Source organism: Miscanthus floridulus, chromosome 18 (assembly GCF_019320115.1).
Source record: "Miscanthus floridulus cultivar M001 chromosome 18, ASM1932011v1, whole genome shotgun sequence".
Taxonomy (NCBI): Eukaryota; Viridiplantae; Streptophyta; class Magnoliopsida; order Poales; family Poaceae; genus Miscanthus; species Miscanthus floridulus.
In genome coordinates this window covers 19,443,794-19,465,818 of record NC_089597.1, presented here as the reverse complement: position 1 = coordinate 19,465,818, position 22,025 = coordinate 19,443,794, and the positions used below count along the sequence as shown (strand labels likewise).

At 44.3% G+C, this 22,025-nt stretch overlaps 3 protein-coding genes, 1 long non-coding RNA gene and 1 other non-coding gene across 5 annotated transcripts; 2 read left to right on the top strand and 3 right to left on the bottom strand.

The window, feature by feature from the left end:
• Positions 1 to 2,967: 2,967 nt before the first annotated feature.
• LOC136521192 (carboxypeptidase SOL1-like) lies at positions 2,968 to 10,988 on the bottom strand. The gene is made up of 15 exons (XM_066514897.1): positions 10,767 to 10,988; positions 10,032 to 10,092; positions 9,821 to 9,916; positions 9,218 to 9,248; positions 9,073 to 9,129; positions 8,448 to 8,543; positions 7,973 to 8,095; positions 7,763 to 7,867; positions 7,631 to 7,677; positions 5,141 to 5,266; positions 4,936 to 5,038; positions 4,772 to 4,834; positions 3,855 to 3,938; positions 3,678 to 3,741; positions 2,968 to 3,444 (listed from the first exon to the last, which is right to left on the bottom strand). Exons 1-15 carry the CDS (start codon positions 10,867 to 10,869, stop codon positions 3,131 to 3,133), a joined length of 1,473 nt encoding a protein of 490 aa, XP_066370994.1. The 5' UTR covers positions 10,870 to 10,988; the 3' UTR covers positions 2,968 to 3,130.
• Positions 10,989 to 11,110: 122 nt separating this feature from the next.
• Positions 11,111 to 11,181, top strand: TRNAG-GCC (transfer RNA glycine (anticodon GCC)). The gene has a single exon. It is a non-coding gene; the product is annotated as a tRNA-Gly (tRNA).
• A 190-nt stretch (positions 11,182 to 11,371) lies between these two features.
• LOC136523410 (translation factor GUF1 homolog, mitochondrial-like) lies at positions 11,372 to 13,251 on the bottom strand. Its single transcript, XM_066517099.1, has 5 exons — positions 13,232 to 13,251; positions 12,965 to 13,105; positions 12,638 to 12,697; positions 11,898 to 12,166; positions 11,372 to 11,805 (listed from the first exon to the last, which is right to left on the bottom strand). The coding sequence occupies exons 1-4, from the start codon at positions 13,249 to 13,251 to the stop codon at positions 11,992 to 11,994; spliced, it is 396 nt and encodes a 131-aa protein (XP_066373196.1). The 3' UTR covers positions 11,372 to 11,805; positions 11,898 to 11,991.
• A 353-nt stretch (positions 13,252 to 13,604) lies between these two features.
• Positions 13,605 to 14,187, bottom strand: LOC136522496 (uncharacterized). The gene is made up of 4 exons (XR_010775914.1): positions 14,120 to 14,187; positions 13,942 to 14,046; positions 13,771 to 13,842; positions 13,605 to 13,679 (listed from the first exon to the last, which is right to left on the bottom strand). It is a non-coding gene; the product is annotated as an uncharacterized lncRNA (long non-coding RNA).
• Positions 14,188 to 19,777: 5,590 nt separating this feature from the next.
• Positions 19,778 to 21,651, top strand: LOC136522494 (pectate lyase-like). The gene has a single exon (XM_066516308.1). It carries the CDS (start codon positions 19,988 to 19,990, stop codon positions 21,359 to 21,361), a length of 1,374 nt encoding a protein of 457 aa, XP_066372405.1. The 5' UTR covers positions 19,778 to 19,987; the 3' UTR covers positions 21,362 to 21,651.
• The last annotated feature ends 374 nt before the right edge of the window (positions 21,652 to 22,025 follow it).

The window sequence follows — 22,025 nt, the reverse complement described above, 5'->3', positions numbered from 1 at the left end:
TGGGCAGGGCGCTGGGCACGCGAGACGTTCGGAGCGAGCGGCGCGGGAGCGTTTTCCCGATCATATCGATGATGGTGCGGTGCAGACTGCAGGGTGCGGCAGCAGTGCAGAAAGCGAGCAGCGGTGTGGCCCCCGCGCGATGCTTACCTCCAGGTCTCAGGCAAGCAGACGCCGTGTTTGTTGCACTTATAAGTCGTACTTTTTCAATCGATGAATATTATTTTTCTCTCACAACAAATCAGCTATGATTTATTAGCCAAACGAACCAGACAAGAGCACGTACGTCCATCCGTCCACCATGCACAGCGCAAGCACGGCGTACCGTACGTAGCGAGGGCCGAGGGCACCGGCCGGCAGCGCGGCCTAAATCCACATGATCGAGGAGGATCTCGACATGTCATCTCGCATCGATCGGAACCTGGCGGCCTGCCTGCCTACATCGGCCATGAGAGCGCACTTGCGTCGTCAGTGTCTGTGCTCGCCTTCCACTACCTAGGCCTTTTCGGCGGCCGGATAGAAGAGTCAAAGGCAGGCAGGTTGCCGGGCGCTAGGTACCCCGCGTCGTATGACACCAGCAAGGAAGGAAGGCAGGAACCCGTGGGTTAATTACATGCGGAAATACATACATAATGCTACGATTAGTGGGAGGACGAAGCGGCGGCATCTATAGCGCGCGCACGTACATACGTGAGCATGGCATGCACCAAGCTAGGCGTGGCAGCAGCAGGGTCGCGTCGCCGCTCCTGTGCCCTTCCTTTCCTTCCCCGGCCGGCCAGGGCCAGCGTGCTGATCCGTCAAGTCCAAGTACGCGTGAGCGTGTGCAACCCAAGCCGGCCGCCGATCGAGGGGAGCGGATATTCGCGGCATAATCCGCGCACTTGCTCCGACATTGCATCATGCACACAATCGTCGACCCCTCCTCTTTCTTTCCCGTCCGTTTCGTCCTCACCGGCCCCTTTTAATCTCCGATCCCGCTGCGCCTTTGCCTTTTCTTTTGCCGCTCAGTCACTCCGATCCACCACGAGCGATCCACCCACTCGATCGATGACGATGACCTGCTAGGCTGCTACGTACTACATACAAAACTAGATTATTGCAATGCTAAACTAGCTTCTCCATCGCCTCCATGTTTTGACTGCCATTATATATATATATATATAGATCCATTTTGCCTTTTGACCTCTGTTAAGCAGTAATATATATGATGAAGTGGTGGTAAAAAGATGGTAATTAACTCTGCTAATGGGATCGACTGTTAGTGCTCGATTACGATTAGCGCCTGATTGACTGATCATCCTAGTTGTTACGCGTGTGTTAAGTTCCAGGCGATAACAATGTGGTGTACTGTGGCAAGCTAGGCCCAGCAGGGGCTACACACTTTTGTGACGTGTCGCTGCCTCCTCATCCTCAGGCTCAGTGGGTAAAGCACTTGCCTAGCACATAGCTGCACAACTCTCTCGAGCTAGCTTCTTCTCACTGCGAAAGAGATCGGTCGATATGATCCGCCCTGCCCTGATAATGCAGGTCGTTTTTGGATGTGCTGTTGCTAATGGCTGCCTCTGCAGTCGATCTGCATGCCCTAGCTGGATGGCTGGACGACCCCATACAGCTAGCCGTTCTAGCTATTTGGAGGCACTGTCCACGTACATATATACCCTTTGTTGCAGGGTGCAGACTAGCCAATGCATGACCGTGGTGCGTGCATATACGTGCCTACATCGACAGTAACAGTGCATGCCATGCACGGCCAGCTCAGAGATCAGCTGTTGCTCTACTTCATCATCTAGAACTGCAGATTTTTTCCCCCTCTCTGCAGGGTCGATATCGTCGTTGCAAACGTACTTTTATTTATCTGTGCTGCTTTTTTCCTTGTTATCGATGATCAGGGCGAACAAATTGATGCTGTGGGCTGACTTGTAGTTGTAGTGGTAGTAGTAGTGTCGTGACTTGTTGAAGGCCCGATCTAGTTCTTCTATTGCCGGGGAGAACTGGCCGGGCTCGTTCGTGTCCGGCTGGAGCTACCTGGGGAATATGAGAATGAAAAGGACATGGCGTTGCTTCGCGTGGTACCACCCAATCAAATTAGATTCCAAGCAAAATATCTCTTCAAGCCATGAAGATTTCAGATTTGAGGTATTGGCATATTGTAGACAAATTTCTCTTTGTATATTCCAAGCAAAATATCTCTTCAAGCCATGAAGATTTTAGACTTGAGGTATTGGCACACTGTAGATAGATTTCTCTTTGTATATTGCCAGTCGGGTATTTATGTAACTGATAAATATCTACCTCTTCAGGCCATGAAAATGAAAATTTCATGTCTCCTGTTTCAATTATAGATAGATTTATCTTTGTGTATTGTAATTTGTTAGAGGCTGCATTTTCTTGGATTAAAGAATGAATGTGGCTCCATCCATGGTATGCTACAAGCTTTGCAGATCCTACTAAGGACCGAACGCGATGTTATGCAGATCCTCGAGGACCAAATCGGAGACCAGCATGGTTTTTTTCATGTTAGCAGCCCAATAAAGTCAGTACTATGTGGTACAATAATGTAAAGGCAGAGACTGCTTACACCAACCCAATCACATATAGCTTCTGTAGTTGCCATCATGTTACGCATAAGCATGTTTGACTTAGTAACTCCTATAGATGCTTTGCAAAGTGGGAACTGACGTGTACTTCTTGTTGCTCATGATACCGCATTTTGTTGTCAACAGAAAGGGAAGAGTGCTAGCTGTACTTTCGCTGAATATCAACAATGGCCAATGAAATAGCAGCTTCCTCGTATACGATCGTGGATTATAAGCTGAAACAGTATTTCTCTCACACCAAATCAGCCAGCAGTAAATAATCCACGATTATTTACGACAAAACGAACAGGCTGCTGGAAGGTAGAGCATCGTCACATAACAACGCCCCCTCCCCGCCCCCACCCCCAAAAGAAAAACTATACAACATCCTCCCTCATCTGCACCACACAATATACCTTGAGATTGTGATAGTTTCCATCGATGCAAAACTTCCATTTCCATGGTACATTGCTCATCCTTCAACTTATACAACAACTGGGCCGTTTTAGTAAGAGCCTATGCGAGTTACAAAACTGTCCTAGGGAACAAAATTCCTCTTATACAGCAACAGGCCGTCTGAGTGATGAGTATCTATATGTCAGCAACCTTGATGCCAACCTTGACGCCGTTTTTCTCTTGAAGACCAAATAGAGGGTCAGGAGAACGGATACGATAAGAAGATACAACCAGAGGTGAGCTTCTTGAACATGGAACAGCTTGGCATTGTCACAGTGGCAGCCCCCGTCATTAGGGGGCAGCTTCATCTGCCCATCAGTTCCATCCGGGTCCAAAATGAAATCCAGGTTGACAGCTTCCTGCTCCAGCATGATGCGTGTAGATTTTTGCTGGAAGCCTTCCATTGATGCCACGACTGCCACGAATGACGGGCAGAAATGTCACTGATTTTATAGAGGGACAGTAATGGTATGCATTTCAGGCTATTGATTTCATCTGTCTATCTAATGGGTGGTCAACTTTGTCTTACTACCAAAAAAAAAGGATTTACCTTCACTCTGTGTTGCATATGGGATGATAAACTAATGAAAAGAATTTACATAAATGCTGTGTTGCATATGGGATGATAAACTAATGATAATAATTTACCTTCATATGTCTCACCAGGCACAACAATTCGATGGTAATCTCCGAAAGTACTGCTCGCGCTTACCTATAGCCAAAAAAAGTTATGTAAGTCTGAAAACCCATATCAACAATCTATATTCATTTCTCAAGTTCATCCATTCTAACATGACATAATTAGTGCAGCCAAAATGAACTAACCTTGGAATCAATGCCCTTTATCATCACTGAGCCAGGTATAGGCCTGCCAGTATCTGCTGCAAATATCCTTCCATGAACTCCTGACTAAAACTAGAGTCAATATGATGGAACAGCCAGATACACTCTGGTAACTCTTGCAGATAGAACAAAAAAGGGTAAACTCCCAGAAGCAGATAGAGGAACCACAAGGTTTCTCCAATTAATACAGGGCATAAAGTAAATCTGTGGGACTAAGAATGGATGGTGGCACCAGGGGGCACACTCAACAGAATTCCTCCAGTCCAAATAGAATTCCCTTTTTTTCGTTTAAAGACAATGATAAGGATATCTTGTAATGCAATTGGAATAACTGCAATATTACTTGATAAACTCTGTTCTTACCAAATAAGAAGAAACCCATCCCACAAAATCCTGGCTAAACAGACATGGTGAGAAGCTCTTTGGGGTATAGAACCCAAAAAACATACTGGTCAGAACTAGAGACAGTAGTGGCAAAAACATCATCCCAATGACCCAATTAGAAGAACAGCTATCCATCACGAACAGTGAAAGATTTGTTGAAAAAGGAAAGCAGGATAAGCTTCCTAGTGCTCATGCCATTGCAGTGACAGTGAATGCAATGAGAAACTCTAAGAAAAATTGGTTGGGCTTGTTCAGAACTCAGAGCAGCTTAGCCAAAATGGGGTACCCTGAACCAGCTGCTTTCCAAAAATTTGGTTGCCCTGCATTTTTAGTTATAGAAAATAAATGGATAGCTACAAACATTACTATGAACCAGTTACCAGTACATGATCCAGACCATGGTCTAAACATGAGCAACCATGTGCCTCAATTCACTAACCAACACCATTTCATTTCAATTAGTGCAAAAATCACCCTTTGCAGCGCATAAAGAGACTACTGTGGAAACATATTACCTTTATTAGGGTTGCAAGAAGATTGAGCATACTCATCCTGTTGTGTTCCCAGATGACAGGAAGCTGTGGCAAAATGATAGGATAAACAACAGAACAGAAAAATAATTATCAAATGCTCTGCGTCTGCAACAGTAGAAGTGGAACCTAACTAGATGCAAAGGTACCTCATCTGCTTTTGGCCACTTTGTGTCACTAATCTCCAGAGTTAACTCAAAGCAGCCTCCATGTATATAGTTCCAGTCCTGCATACCACCATATATTGGATACCTGAACCACAAGCAATGATGTTGTTTGATTCAAAGCCCATACATACACAACCTAGATAAAGAAAATCTCATATGCAGTATGAACTTGCTATTGTTTGTTTACCACAATGCTCCATTTGTTATCCCTCCTTCAAATTCTTTGCTCAAAGACATGTTGTAGTGGGACCGACTATACACAGATGCCATGTGCCGGAACGTCTTATCATCAGGACATCCGTAGTAGTGTTTGCTGTAAGAAGTCAAATCTTTGTTGAGAATGTTACAATGTGAAACCAAGCCACATTGGGCCCTAAAAACCAGTGGTGACAATCAGCAAATCAAAGAAAGCAACCACAGATAGAATTCAGAAAATAGGCTTATCATCACATCGTTGGATATTTTGAGAGAGGGAGACTTGATGGAGGATTAGGCGAGATACCCTGTGTGTGTGTGTAAATCCGGTTGTTTGTGGCAACACAGAATCACTCATAAACTCTACATTAATGGTTCACTTCACAGTACTTTATTAATCAGCTGCTCCAGATGGTCAGGCATGAAGTTGATGGTAATATGTCCCGACACTTGACAGTCCTTGCCTTGAACACCTCCCAACCCCCCCTGCCGCAAAATTTTGACTGCTCACCCAAACTCTTTAAATAAGTCAAACAGCCCCCACCTAATGAAACTTGAACATTGTAATTTTGTTGCTGTCGTAATGAAATTCAGTGTTACCGTGGTGGCAAAAAAATCACCACCTAATGATTTTTCTTCGCCATGTACACATTGTGTTGCTGGTGTAAATTTGCAAATTGATAGATGCCAACATACCTTATGATACAAAAGTAAATCAGTATTTGAACCAAAGTTTTAAATAGTGGGCTAAGCCCCTTAGCGGTTGCCTCTCCCAAAGGCTAAGAAAGGCTATAGCGGGCTAAGCCATTTAGCGGCTGAGCAAAAAATATGTCAAACATCAGGTAATTTTACACATAACAAACATAGAAGATGAAGACATTACAAATACCAATTACCAAGTAACTAGGGACAGATAGTTCAAAGTCTTACTAACACATTAGATCACAGCTTCATATTTCATACATGATACATCATATATCACATAGACACATACACACATGAGTTCAAAGTTCATACAAAGTTGACAGACATTACACTGCAGATCAACTAAACAGTGACAGATAGACAAACAAACATAAGGCATGGAGCCATAGGCCATAGTCTGATATATATCAGTACATCACACATGCATTTCAGCATCTGAATAGTTTGTTGTACTCACCTAATCATCTTCAGTATCAGTAAATATCATAGCATCTTGATTTTCCTCTGATTCAGAAGTAGAGGCTGCAGGCCGAGGCTTCATCAGAGATGCCACGGTCCTGAATTTATTCCTAGGGCGCACAGGCCTTTTCCTAAGCCAATCAGTTATTCAATTCACCATGAGAATGAGATGCAGCACTACGTCACTCACTACTCACTACCATTCACATCCAGCAGCCCAATACGTAAAGAACAGAGGAAAAATGAAAAGAGTTCGAAGAATCTTGCCCTTCTGGATGGGACTGGGACATGGCCGTCGCAGCAACAGCAGCAGGCGCTGCCACTTGCACTCCCGCGAGCTCGCCGCTTGCCGCTGCCCTTTGCAGTCGCTGCCACAGCAGCAGCCGGTGCCGTAGCTCGCCGCCGCCGCACTTACGACTCCCCTCGGCCGGTGCCGTAGCTCGCCGCCGCCGCACTTCCTACTCCCCTCGCCGGTATTACACCCTCGCCGCTCGCCGGTCACAGCAGCAACAGCATCCGGCAGCACCGCCGCCAGCACTCACGCGAGCTCGGGAGGAACGGTGTCGAATGGCTAGGGTTATGCGTGCGACAGCTTCCCATCGGTAGATGATGTCCCAGGGATTTGGGCCTGCGCGTGATTTGGGCCGACAAAAATGAAAGCCCGCGCAGAATAGCGGCGCTAAATGAACCTTGATTTAGCGGAGATAGCGCGCTATTAGCCGCTAATAGCGGAAAAATTAATCTAGCGCTAAAACTGCCATAGCTTAGCCTCGGACCTCCTGAACCGCTAAATAGCGCTATAGCGCCGGGGGGATTTTTCCCCACAGTTTTTGCTCAAAACAAAAAATAGCGCTATAGCGGCCGCTAAATCCCGCTATTTTGAACTTTGATTTGAACAGGGAGAAGCAAATAGAATATTTTCCTTAGTGGGTGAACTGTCCCAGTTTAAATAGTTTGGCAGAGCAAAATGAGTCAAAATTTTGTTTAGGTGTCAAGAGGACAAAGTGATAGTAAAACAGACCATTTTCATACAAAGAATGAAAATGCAACCAACAGCAGCAACATCTTATTAGAATAGATTAAGGCACCTACTTGCGATCCAAACTTCAAATAACCGTTAGCACCATGGGAAGATAGTGAAAGAAATAAAAGAAGGCAAACACAACAATCTATTGTGCATAAGCTACCACAATTTTTGGGCAATACTTCATGAAAAGCTTGTCAGACTTTCTACATATTTAAAAGTTTTAGAGAGAACACTATTAATTGAGATACTTGAAAAAATGAATGTAAGTAATTAAGTAGAAGAAGAAAACACCTTGTGTCTCTAGTTCCATCCCATGGATAGTTGGCAACAAGAGCCCCCTGAAAAACCAAATCAAATAAGAGAAAACCATAGGACCTCATTTCAACAAGTGATATTATAACCACAGTAGGTGAGAATAGTTACCCCATGCAAGCTAGCAGAAGCCGTGAAGTGTTCTTGCTTTACCCAATTCATAATGGCTCTAGTTTCAGGCTGTCTGTAGTCAATATCGTTGTTAACGGAGAAGAACTGTCAATTTCGGCTAGTGTCAATTGAATGGCTACAAGGAAAAAGGAAGTACAAAAAGGGAAGTAGATGCTTCCATAAGGAAGAGGTGCAACATAAAGTACTCACTTGGTCAGGAAAATCCCTGTTGAGATCAATATTGTTTGCATTACCACGCCATCTAAGAGCAAATCCATCAGGGTTCATTGTCGGAAGTATATGAAGGTGCATGTTCTCGACAATGAGAGTTGCCTACAGAAATTAGTTCAACTGCTGACATTTCCATATACAGTTAACCATTTTCACAGATTAGTGAAAATATGTTCTGCTATACATCATAGTTACATGGAACACTGGATCTTAATGTTGAACAATATATTGTAAACTAAGTAAAAACAGCATCCTTTAGAATTTCATCTCATACTTCATATTTTGAATAACTTTCATGTGTTATTGTATTTGTACCAAAATTATGATATCATCAGAACACCAACTCAAAAAATACTGGAAGTAGTTATCACAAAGCTAAAAATTGCAAGAGGTTCGCTATTGGTAAACTGCAGGGTGACCAAAGAGCAAGTAACAACAGAGGAACGTTGCTTACCAGTGAATCCTTCAGATAGTTATCACACAGCCAATTTGCAAGATGCATAAGAACCTCTCTTCCAACAGGCTCGTCACCATGAACATTTCCAATGAACTGCATGTGTAGCACAAATTAAATCACATATAAATTCTTGCTATCTTCAATAATCAATACTGAGATTAGGATAAACAACCTAGAGAATTCATCATCGGTTTCATTTGAATAAGAACATAAGAGGTTATTAGCTCCAGCAACAGAGCAAGTCAGCAGAATAATTGTCAATACACTTTGTTGCAGGAAAACCATGTGTTTAAGCATGGATCTAGTATAGGAATTCAGCTTAGTAATTGTCAATATGGCATTACTTGATTGCATGTTTGCCACTCAGAAAAATGTGTTAAGTGTGAGCCTACATAGGTAACATTTCTGTTCTCGAGATGTGGGGAAAAGAGTTAGTCCCCAATGAATTAACAAGAGTGAAAAAAGAAAGAAAGGGTATGGCATCATGGAAGTCGAATTCAAGAAATTGATGTAATGAGATGATCATCACAGGAAATCTCCAACCAGGAGTTTATTTCCATTCTCCAAATTACGTAAAAGGAAAGCCCCACTCAATAGCGTTAAATAAAATGGTACCACAAACCTTGAATGCTGGTTCAGCTTCTCTTTGCCTGGGCTTGTCCGATATTTCAATCACCCACTACAAGAAAAATCGGAAGTGTTCCCCAGTATGTAAACTTGACACTAAGAGAAACATACAAAAATGTACATCCATTTAAGTTACATACCAATTGAAAATGATTCACACTCTTTCCAATGCTGATAACAGGTTTGTGTTATCCCTCAAAGAGAGAAGAAACAAAAGGTAAGTGAAGTGTGAACATATGAGAATACTGGAGGGCAGGAAATAAAGGAAGAAATAAGTAATACACTTAAAAACTGTGATAATCAAGGAAAATATCGAAGTTGCATAACAAACGAACAGAATAAAGAGATTGAAACCACATTATTCTGTTATTTATGAAATGCTTAAAAAGGGCTAATCATGGACAATGAACATGGAACAATTCAACAATCTGAAGTAAAACAGAACTATACATGTATCCTATGGATATAATTATGTTTCTAAGTTGGCATTTCATGATTGATTTTCTTTTGAAAGCGACATTTTTTTATTTTAGCCTTTTGCTTTTACCTATCAAGATAACTGCATATGCATCGTTGATTCTCTCATGATTGATAATGATTTTGAATTCTACAATATACCATATATGACTACCCACCAATGATGCAGGCATTTAGATGTCTTTAAAAACTGATGGTCTTAAAAGTTTGTTTAGAAGCTCCAAATGTAATGATCACAAAGAAGTAAAACATTATACATCATGTACCTGTACACCCTGGAGATATTAGAACAACGACTTCCAAAGGCATGTACAGCAGCCTCAAGCTCTGCATTGCTCATGTATCCACGGACCATCTCTTCTCTAAATGCATTTCAAAACCATACACAGCAGAGTCAACCAATAACATCATGAGACTGAGACACACATTTTTTCTTTTTATATATAAAAAACTTAAAAGATCTAATTCTAAACATACGTGATCTGAGGCGGCTTATCTTCAAGAAGTTTACGTGAAAATGGCTCATGAGCCCCATCATCTGCACACGGTGGACAAACAAAATAATAGATTCGTCAGTAACTGCATAGTGAAAATAGGTATGTATAGGTAGAAACATACATCAGTTTATTGTGGAATATGTCTAATCAAACAGATAGACGCTGAGGTTAGTCAAGAACTCAAGATAAGAATAACTTGATCAGATCAGAGAAGGGCATGGGTATGAATCTGTTTTGGATGGAGCGTGGACAAAACAAGCTACTACAAAACTCCAGCTTGTTGATTAATCAAGCCATTACAAAAATGTATACCATTGTTTTAATAATAAGCTAAATACATAATAGGCCGTAGTCTTCATTTTTCAACAGTCAACACACACATCACGTATTGAAGAGCATGGAATTTTTATAATTCTAGCTCATCCCCGGCATCACTGTGCGTGCACCGACTCCGTTCATCCCCAATCAGCGATGGTACTACCAAAATGACTTGTATTGAATCCGAGGCACTAGAAATCCATCAAAAAAAATTCCTATAAACCCCCACCAAAACGAAACGAGCTGCCGGATCCGTAGTGCCCGAAGCTCCTAAGTGGGACACGGAACCCACCGCTTCACACGATGGGGAACGGTTATAAGTTCCAACCGGCATCATCGCCCCCATTGCAATGCATATCCAACCCCGACATCACAGAGGGGAAGAGCAGGGAGAGACCTAACGGATCGTGGCCGCCTCTCGCGGCGGCCTGCGTGGGAAGCGACGCGAAGGCGCTGAGCACGAGGAGGATGACGACGGGCTGGAGGTGCGAGATCGCCATGGGCGCGGGAGGACGCCGCCCACGGGAACAGGAGAGGTGGGGGCTGGCCGGCTGGGGAGCGACTGAGCGAGGCCGCTGGACGCCTGCGTTTGACTAGTCCGTTCGGGCCAAGCGCAGCAGTTGAGCGGCGACCCGGACACGGCCAGTAACTAACTGGTGGCCGAGAGCCCAAGGGGAAGCAGGATCCGCTTCCGACGAAGATTCAGATTTCAAAATCGTCACGCCAATCGCTAGCAAAACAGCACCAGTGGTCTAGTGGTAGAATAGTACCCTGCCACGGTACAGACCCGGGTTCGATTCCCGGCTGGTGCAAATTTTTTATTTTGTTTTTCTTAACTTGTGTGTTTGGAGCTAAACGATGCTCTCAGCCACAAGGAGCGTTCATTTCAGGATGGAAAGGGCAACCAGCCTACAAGGGGTTCATTTCAGGATGAAAAGGACAACCAAGGCAGGCACGAGCACGATCGCCCGAAACTCCAAAACCATGAGATATCTTTATTCAATTCAACTCCTTTTATTTTATTACATGTACCACATTGTTTCAGTGACCAATTGATGTGTATGATCTATTGTGTTTGCTCAAAACCATTATCTAAGACAAAATGGAGTGTAACGTGACACGGCAGATTATCAAGTCAGCAGCAGAACTGGGTTCAGCAAGGTGCTCAAGGATGCTTCTCCTCCATCAATCAATCAACAAATACAAAATGGCGGCTCTACTGGGTTGCTATGGGAAATTCGTCGGCACCAGCTGACTGAGAATCCTTGTGCATATCACCACAGTCCACAGGAGGAACAACTTCCAGCACAAGGCTCAGCACTCAGCTCATAGGCCAGCAGGACAAGGCTGCAGTGCTTCGGCCTTTTCGGTCCCTGGTAAACTTTTTAACAGGCGCAGGCACCATTATGTACTCAATGGAATAATTGTGTTAGGACCTGTGACAGGAGATAACTCATGAGATTCAACTCTAGAAACTACTGACGGTTTATAACATAATGATATGCACAACAGATAAATAACAACTCACCTGTCAGAAGACTAGAAGAGGTTGCTAGTCATCACCACACAGCTACTTTCAAAATTAGGACAGCTACAAAAACTACAATTGCAGTGGATCCCATCTATTTTGAATTGGAGACCTTCAGTAGCTCATGGAATGCTTCCTGAGGAATGTCGACAGATCCCACACGTTTCATGCGCTTTTTGCCTTCCTTTTGCTTCTCTAACAACTTCTTCTTCCGAGTAATATCACCACCATAGCACTTTGCCAGAACATTCTTCCTCATTGCTGACAGGCTGAAAATGGTTAAAGAGAGCAGATAAGCAAAACCTGTGTGACAGCAACATATTATTCAACTCTTTTACCTCCCATCTACATGGCTTTTCAGATACAGTAAGTTAACCTGATAATGAATGATGTATTTAGTTATTCATACTGTGCCTAAGAACAATGCCACTAAAACTAGGACAGCTTCCTACAGGTTGAAACCTAAACCTTTCAGATATGCTTCAACCAGATAGGGCAAGACTGGAGGTGATTTCCCAAGGCTTTCTTTTTCTCAAACGCGTGATTTCCCAAGGATGATTGGTAGTAATTTTATATTAACTGAACAGGTACATCTTTTAGGCCAACAGAATGGTTTAGTTGGAAAGTTTTTTAAACCCTTTCCACCTGTTGTAGAAATTTTGCTAGTTTATTACAGAAAATGCTCAAGACTACTGTCTTGAATGTTCTGGATGAATGGATAGCAGCTTCAAAGATCTTACGTTTCCCTTGCAATAACCTTTGAACCAATTGCTGCTTGTATGGTGATCTCAAACATTTGCCTGCATGAAAAGAATGAAATAAATTATGCTAGGCGGCACAAATATAAATCATGTCGCAATTCAACATGAGACCATAGCAAAATTCTGCAAAATTCACCAAAGAAACTGCTCTAATATTTATTCTCATTTGCAAGTCCATTCCCTTTGCAGCTAATTGCACTTTTGTAGTGTAATTAATATTGACCCAAAAGTAATGTATTCAAACAGATGCTCATATCTCAAGCACAGTACACATGTTCAAGAAAAGCAGGTTGATGTGATGAATACCTTTCTATAAATTTCTTGAGCTTCTCCAGTAATTCTTTTCCAACCCGCTGAGCCTTCTGGTTATGCACTATAGTTGTCATAGCATCAACAGGTTGACCATTAAGAAGGATGTCCAACTTAACTAGATCAGATTGTTGGTATCTGTCAAAGAGAAAAGGGGAATAAATTAATGATAAACTACATAAATTTCTGGTATATTTTTCTTCTCGTATCATCTATTATACTTTGGAACAGATTTTTGTAAGCCACTTAAAGAGTAATTTTCACAAAAATGATGATGGATGCATTACTTAATATAAGTCAAAAAATCCCAGATCTGATCAAAAGAATGTTTCCAAAACCTAGTATACACAAGACAAGTGCTCTCTGTGTATGTAATCACTAGTCATAGGCTAGATTCAAAAAAGGAAACTCAATTCAGAAAGGTGTACTAACACCTTCAGAATATAAAGGACGGCAAATAAAAAATAATGATGATGATGAAAGCATACGAGGAAGTGAAATAAAAAAACATGATATTTTTCTCATCTATAAATTCCAGAAATAAAAAAAAAAGGTGTAGCCAGACCATGCCTTGTTATTCATTCACAACAGGACTTACTCAGAATCTTCATAGTCAAAAGTAGCATAGCCAGATGTAATGCCCTTCAACTCATTGTAGAAGTCCACAATTATCTCCTTCAATGGTAACCGGTACTTCAACAGTGCCCTTTGGCTGCATAAAAAATAGCCATATGAATAAAAAGCAAAAAGAATAGACGAGCACTTAAGCAAAACTGAGAGATTTGGAAGCAAAAAAGGTTTACGCATCGATAAATGTATATTCTAGCTGTTCGCCCCTTCTTTCTGAACAAAGCATAATGACAGGCCCAACATACCTGAAAAGGTGATTGAGCATGATAACAATTTTCTACTTGTAATGCTCAAATATTGAAATAAAAATGTAGAAAACAGGTGAGAAAGGAAGCAGGTCTTACTCACTAGGGATAATGATTGTTGCAATAACTGTGGGCTCCCAACAGGCTGCTACACGCTTTCCAGGATTCGAAGCCAAAGCAGCAGGGTTCTTAACTTGCACCTTGCTGATAAAATAACCTAATAGTTTTAGTATCCTACCAGAAAACCGAGCTAGCAAATACAATTGTGAGTGCACACCTTCCATCACCATATTCAAAAATATAAGGTACGGTTGGTATGGTCGATATGACTTGAGCTCCATATTCCTAAATAAACACAGTGACAATCAGAACCTCAAGGCAATTTAAAGGTCACACAAATTATTTAGACTATATCAAATCTTATAATTTCCTCTTTTTTGCCATCATATTCCAATTTTCCCCCCTTATATGTTCAAATGAATGGAAGAGTTTCTAGGCTGACACAGGCATGGAGTACTAAATGTAGACGAAAAAAAAACTAATTGCACAGTTAGCCGAGAAATCGTGAGACGAATCTTTTAAGCCTAATTAGTCCATAATTGGATAATTTTTGCCAAATAAAAACGAAAGTGCTACAGTAGCCAAAAGCCAAAAATTTTTGGAACTAAACGGGGCCTTAGTCAAACCTGAGATTGTTTGACTTCTCAGAAAAGGAGATTTTATATGTTTTATGGAGGGAGTATTTTTTCTCTTTTTTTTAAATCACACAGTACAACGTAGACGTCCACAACACGCACGCACACTCACCCTTATGAACACACGTACATAAACCCTACCCCTATGAGCACCTCCGAAGGACTAAACCGGTAGATCTTGAAATTCACGAAGTCACCACAAGCGTCTTGCTGTCGAGGGGACGTCGCCTACCACTGAATGCATAGCGCTGTTAAATCTTAAAATAAATCCAGAAAAATACGAGCACCCGTGCCAAGTCGAGGACTTAAACCCGGGTGGACAGGTTCCAGCACAAGAAAGTTATAACCAACTAATTTATGATTAATTCGCATGGATGGAGTATTTGCTAGCATCATTTAGAAAGTAAAAACTTTTAGAGTATTGGCAGTGGCGGAGGTTGAGCGAAATCTCTTTTAAAGGCCCAAGGGTAAATTGGAGGGACCACTAACGATGCACAAATGATATTAGCCATGGTATGGTACACGATATGGTGATTAAGAATTTTGAGAAGCTAGGGGCTGTGGCCCAGTTTAGTCTATTGGGCAGAGCTCTGCTGCTGCAATTTCGTAACTACCAACCATTGTCGCATCAACAGTTAATAGTGTAGCTACGGAAAAAGTCTATTTAACCCCCACCTTTCATATATGGTCTACTTCACCCCTTAACTATAAAATCATCTGTTTTACCCCCTGAATTTTCCAAAACCGTCTATTTTACCCCTCCGGACGGTTTTTGACAGCGGTTTTGCTACAGTAACATCTGGTTTGCTACAGTGATGGTGGGTTTGAATTTCTTTTTTTATTTTCGGTGAATCTTTGAAAAATCACAGTAAATCATAGAAAAATCATAAAATAAAAAATCTAATTTTGTTGGACTCCACATGAGTAGATCTACATAGTGAATATATAATACGGTATGCTTTAGTACAAAATTTTTACTGTAGCCTTAGATTAATTGGAAAATCTAATTTTATCTGTAATTAATTCGAATAATTCATAGCTACAGCTTGTATGGTCCAATTGTAGTGAAATTTTTATGGTACGCTAATTATTGTATGCTTGAACTATAGTAAAAATTTCGTACTCATGTGGACTATGTATAACTTAGTTATAGATAAATTCTAATTAATTACAGACAAAATTGATTTTCCAATTAATCTAAAGCTATAAAAAAAATTTGTACTAAAGCATACCATATTATATATTTACTGTGTAGATCTACTCATGTGGAGTCCAATAAAATTAGATTTTTTATTTTATGATTTTTCTATGATTTACTATGATTTTTCAAAAATTCACCGAAAATAAAAAAAAAAGAAAATTCAAAACCACCGGCACTGTAGCAACACACCGTTGCTGTAGCAGACCCGCTGTTACTGTAGCAAACCGCCGCTGAAAACCGCCCAGGGGGTAAAATAGACGGTTTTAGAAAGTTCAAGGGGTAAAACAGACGGTTTCATAGTTAGGGGTGAAGTAGACCAAGTATGAAAGATGGGGAGTTAAGTAGACTTTTTCCGTGTAGCTACCTAGAAAGTATCCCCATTTCAAATTATAAGATTTAGATATACACAATGTAGATACATAGTAAAAGTATTGGATGTAGAAAAGACAAAACATCTTACAATTTGGAGTGGATGACAAAGCCTTGGTAGCCATCTTAGTGTCTCGTTGTCAGTCAGTTTGGTGTAGTTTCAACTACTAACACATTAGAAATACATATAAACCCTTTTGTATGTTTATGTGATGTCAACTGCTAGCACAACTAGAAAAAAAACATATAAACCCTTTTGTATGTTCATGTCATGACCCTCTCACCCTTTTAGGCCCAAGGTTCTCTCCAAAACTATGATATGGAGTCTTGACCAACAGAGCATGGTAGTGGCTTGTTTGAAAATTAGTTCTTTTAATCTCAACTAGGTAGCGTGACCATGTGTTGCTACGGGATAACTAATAATTTATACTAAAAACACACGGATCGCACGATAAAATAACAATACTATTAAATTAAATACCAACGTTAAAGTGACATTTAATCCAAAAAGCAAAGTTTATGAATTTAACACAGTCACGAAGTGCGCGGCGTCGTAGGCTCACAAACTCTAGAGCTTCCAGAGATTGGGTCGAATCCAACCTAGAGCCTCGGAACCCTGCATCTTTTTCTGGACGGGCTTCACTTCGGACGCGCCGGTAGCAATATCAACGATCTCCAGTCGATGATCCAAGTCGTATGGATCTCCATACAATAGCTCAGACATGTAGATTTTGTTCTCCTTGTACTTAGATACACTTGTTCCACTGAATATTTCATTGAAATGTTTAGACACGAATAGTGTCTGATCACCGATGTCCCTCACCCTGGACCACTCCGACGTACGGTCGTGGAGGTTGCACTTGTAGATCACGCTGCTATAGGTGAAGCTCTGTGTCTCGTGGAATGTGCTCACCATGGCACCCACAATGTGCAGCTCACCGTTTGATTTCAGGTAGCTGCGGTGGCAGAGCCCCGTAGGTGGCGACAGCGATGGCAGCAGCGTCGCGGTTGGAGTAGTGCCGACGACGTTGCTGCTGCAGACGGAGATTTCTCTAGTGCAGTCGATCGCCAAGAACTTGTCTTGATAGTGGACGATGGACCCCACGGAGAACTTCAGTTTGGTGTCGAGCAGCGTCCATGCGCTGTCGACTCCAACCCGGTAGAACGCGACCTTCGTGGAGCACCCAAGCATGGCCATGGCCACGCACTCGCGGCCGACGGCGTCAGGCGGCGCCGAGAGCACGATCTCACGGAAGAACACGTCCCTCATGTCTTCTAGCTTGATGGCTCTACCTGCGGCATCCGCGTCCCCGTAGCCGTTGGTGGGATGGAGGACCCACCGGTCGTGGACCCTAGACACGCATTTCGATGAGGACGCCGCCACGACGTGTTCGCCTGCTGGCGGGAGCTCAACGCGGGGGGGGGGGCACGGGCACCGACGAATGGATTCAGCAGCGTCACGGACGCCGCCTCGTCCATGAGCGCCAGCCACCCATACGAGGAGCCGCACGCCACCTTGCCGCGCACGTCGGGCAGCGTCTTGGACAAGACCTTCTTCTCCGGGACGCAGTAGAAGCCGATGCGGTCCGAGTCGGGGTCAAACGGGAGCAGCAGGAGCGGCCCGAAGGTCACGAACGGGACGGCGGCGCGCCATGGGGAGCAAGCGGATCGGAAGGACAGCGCGTCGTGGCCTGACGCGAGACGCTGCCCGATGGACTCGAGGAGATCCTCTGGCAGGCCGGATCTCCAGTCAGGGAGAGGTAGGGACCTTCTCTTGGGATTGGGAGGCTGAGCCATGAAAGACAGATGACATCAACTATGGTTCACGCAAGAAACAGCAAGCGAGGGCGATGGAACACGTGAGCGTGAAACCAAATGAAAGGAGGAAAAAGCTGTCCCTTTTGCAACTGCAAAGAGGGGAAGTAATTAAATGTAGGCAGATTTGGCAAGGTTCTCAGAAATGTAAAGAGGTTCATTTTGTCTTAATTCTCTTTCCTTCTGTGTTAATTATCTTTCCTTTTGCTCGTTGCCATGTATGCTGGTGCATACAAACATGCAATGTGTATATGAATAGCACAATAATTTTCTACTTCCTATTTTGCCGTGATTCCTCTATCACATGACAGACAATATTCAATCAAGGAGAATGTCACGATCAATCAGTAATTAAGATGTCGTGGGATCGCAGGCGTGGGCAGATGGACGAACTAAAACAAATGTCGCACCAAAAAATATTCACACTTTATTCTTTTTAGTTCTAGGAGATTGCAAAAGAAAGATGCCTTTGCAGGCCGTAACATGGACATAATTGCAAAAAGGCCACAAGATCCACATGGTTAATACTTAATAGAGTGTTTGGATTTCTTTTGAACCAAGGACATCGAACATGGTAATACATTCACACTATACTAAGGCTCTTTTTGTATATCTTTGTATTTTTTTCAAATTCTAGTTCTTTCTTTATATAAATGTTTTTAAACACTGCTCCTGTATCTCAATGTCTGATTTATTATTGTTTTTCATGCAACATACAATTTTTTCCATTGACTGGCTATAGAAAAATATGAATTGTTTCTTTTAAATGTACTAGTTGATTATGTAAGGTTGTTGTCTAAAAATTCCTAATATATCTACTCCTTTTTCTAATGGATAAAATTATACAATCGTTTCACTAGTTTGTTGTATTCGGTCTAGTGGAAGAGCCTAATTAGAGAGGAGAGATAACTCTTATACAGTACTAAGAAGCCAAACTGAAGTTATCATGTACACATGGTATTAGCAAAAACGAAAAAGATATATGTGCACCTACTGATTTCTTGCACGGATTAGAAGTCAAACTACTCCCTCACATAAAAAATATACTCTCTCCGCGTCAAAAAGTATGCAACTATGGGATTTAAACAAGTCAAACTAACATAACTTAACTTTATATTAAATAGTATTAACATTTATGTCTCTAACTAGATTTGCTACGAATATATATTTCATGATTAATTCAATAATATTTATTTTGAATCATGAATATTGATATATTTTTTTTATTATTTTGGTCAAACTTTAAATCGTTACATTTTTTATGGACGGAGGAAGCGTTATATTTCTGGCTATATGATCATGTACAACTTGGGCTATAATTGTTTATAAGAAGATAAAGTTATGATGTCTAATGAATGTATATATACGGTTGCGCAAATGTTACTCCTGACAAACAAATTATTGTCAAAGTTTTAATTTTTCTATCCTTATACCAAAAAAAGTTTTAAATTTTCTACCATGTTTCTGCCAAAGGGTTAGCGCCACATCCCCTTTCTCAGTGTCATGGGAAGGACCCAATCACCAATCAAACATTCACGCTGTCAACACCATCGTTCATCCCCAACCACTTACCAGCTCACAAGCCATTCCAAATGCTCGGCATGTGTGTCAACTGCCAGAAGCCACGCATGCGTCCATGTCCATCCATGCACGCGCAAAGGGCAACTCTCCTGTCCCACCAAGCCCGTACGTCCAGCAGCTCTCGCCTGCCAGGGTGCCAGGGACGCGGACGCTCGCCGCCAAACCCGGCGAGCGGCTGCGCGCAGCAGCCGCGCGCGGATCACGGCGAGACGCACTTCCGCCTCCCCACCGCGCGCTATAAGAGGACCGACCACAAGCGCTCCACCGCGCCGGCTCCCTCCCTCTCCTCCACCTCGCCTATGTCCGCTCACCCGGGAGGGCTCAGCATCCTTTGGAAGAAGTAACACTTCTCCCTGAGGCCTGAGCCACTCACCGCGGTGAGCCAATAAGCCGGCGCACGTCGCCCCCGGGGCTCACGCTCACCATCGATCGAGCCCCAACCCATTTAATAATTATATAGAGCAGCTAGAATCGATCATTAGAAATGGCGGGCTCCGCCGTCGTGAGGAGCCCCCTGTCCATCCTCCTCTACCTCCTCGCCGCCGTGGCTGCCACCGCCGCCGCGGAGACGCCGACGACCGACGCCGCCATCGACAAGGCGTACGCGCAGCTCGTCAACGTCACCGCCAACCAGGAGTACTGGGCGGAGCGCGCCGAGGTGGCGCACGCGTACAACCGCGCGGCGTACGTGAGCGACCCAGTCGCCGTCATGGAGCGCTTCAACGACGGCGTGCGCAGGGCGACGGCGACGTCGACGCGGTCACGGTCCCTGGCGCACAAGGCGCGGGGCCCCTGCACGGTGACCAACCCGATCGACCAGTGCTGGCGGTGCCGCGGCGACTGGGCGCGCAACCGCAAGCGCCTCGCCAGGTGCGCCATGGGCTTCGGCCACAGGGCCACGGGCGGGCTCGCCGGCAGGATCTACGTGGTGACCGACCCCCGCGACGACCCCGCCAACCTCGTCGTCCCCAGGAAGGGCACGCTCCGGTACGCCGTGATCCAGGACCGCCCGCTGTGGATCACGTTCGCGCGCGGCATGGTGATCAACCTCTGCAAGGAGCTGATCGTCAGCAGCGACAAGACCATCGACGGTCGCGGCGCGCAGGTGCACATCATGGGCGCGCAGATCACGCTGCAGAACGTGCACAACGTGATCCTCCACAACCTGCACATCCACGACGCCGTCCCGCGCGGCGGCGGCGTGATCAGGGACTCGAAGCACCACTCGGGCGTCCGCGGGGAGAGCGACGGCGACGGCATCTCCGTGATGGGGTCCAGCGACATCTGGATCGACCACGTGTCGATGCGCAGCTGCGCCGACGGGCTGGTGGACGTGGTGGACGGCTCCACCGCCGTGACCATCTCCAACGGCCACTTCACCAAGCACGACCACGTGATGCTGTTCGGGGCCAGCGACAACGCCGTCAAGGACAAGATGATGCAGGTCACCGTGGCGTTCAACCACTTCGGCAAGGGGCTGGTGCAGCGGATGCCCCGCTGCCGCTACGGCTTCTTCCACGTGGTGAACAACGACTACACGCACTGGCTCATGTACGCCATCGGCGGCAGCCAGAACCCCACCATCATCAGCCAGGGGAACCGCTTCCGCGCCGTCGACGGCGGGAACTTCAAGGAGGTGACCAAGCGGGAGTACACGCCGTACAGCCAGTACAAGGACTGGGTGTGGAAGTCGCAGGACGACCTGTTCCTCAACGGGGCCTTCTTCAACCAGTCCGGCGGCCAGAACGAGCGCCGGTTCGACAGGCTCGACCTCATCCAAGCCAAGGGCGGCCAGTACGCCGAGTCGCTCACCAGGTACGCCGGCGCGCTCAACTGCCGCGTCGGCAAGAAGTGCTAGGGCGGCCCTGTGCATGCTAGATTATTGCTTTGATTGGGGATCGACCGGGCGATCGATGCTTCGATGCAGGCACAGGGAGGCGTAACTCGAATGCAAGGTTGTGTTGTGTATAACTCTTGTATTTTGGAAATGCCATCTGTAATGGTGAACGACTTTGTGAGACCCAGTCCATTGGGCCAAGTTGGGCCGGACTGAATCCGGGTACTGTAGCACCGAGGCTGCAACTGCAGAGAACACTGTACCGTCGAAGTTAATTTATAAGTTCACCCAACCGTGAACCACCTTAAAAAGTTACGCAAAGGACGCGTAATAATCTTCGGTTAACCATTTTGCGCGAAGTGAGAACGAAAGCGTAAGTGAGTTGCTACGTAGGTGAAGCCCACCCCTTGGTAGAGTGGGGCTTGTGCCGTGCGCCTGGTCTAGGGTATTACAAATGGTATTCAGAGCACTCTCGCAGTTTCACGGACGTATGGCTCAGAAGCTCGGACAGGCTGCGCATGGCTCTGCAAGAGTATGTCACTTGGGTGGGGAGCTGGGAATACGGATGTGGGTCAAAAGAGTCGATCCTGAGCATTTGTTCCGTATGGGTAAGCTGGTTCGATAGTTCAACGAGGATCTCGAATCCATTGAGGGTGGGTGGATATGAGACCCAGCCTATTATTAG

What these genes read in the sequence shown, in the direction of transcription:
- LOC136523410 (XM_066517099.1), bottom strand. Translation starts at nt 13,251, where the DNA reads ATGCATCCATCATCATTTTT. An exon ending in ATGCATCCATCATCATTTTT is followed by an intron (nt 13,106 to 13,231) that starts GTGAAAATTACT and finishes TCTCTTTGACAG; the next exon opens with ATACCAACAATCTGATCTAG. An exon ending in CTCAAGAAATTTATAGAAAG is followed by an intron (nt 12,698 to 12,964) that starts GTATTCATCACA and finishes CTTTTCATGCAG; the next exon opens with GCAAATGTTTGAGATCACCA.
- LOC136521192 (XM_066514897.1), bottom strand. Translation starts at nt 10,869, where the DNA reads ATGGCGATCTCGCACCTCCAGCCCGTCGTCATCCTCCTCGTGCTCAGC. An exon ending in CTTCTGCTAGCTTGCATGGG is followed by an intron (nt 7,678 to 7,762) that starts GTAACTATTCTC and finishes TTGGTTTTTCAG; the next exon opens with GGGGCTCTTGTTGCCAACTA. An exon ending in AGTGGCCAAAAGCAGATGAG is followed by an intron (nt 4,835 to 4,935) that starts GTACCTTTGCAT and finishes ATTTTGCCACAG; the next exon opens with CTTCCTGTCATCTGGGAACA.
- LOC136522494 (XM_066516308.1), top strand. Translation starts at nt 19,988, where the DNA reads ATGGCGGGCTCCGCCGTCGTGAGGAGCCCCCTGTCCATCCTCCTCTAC.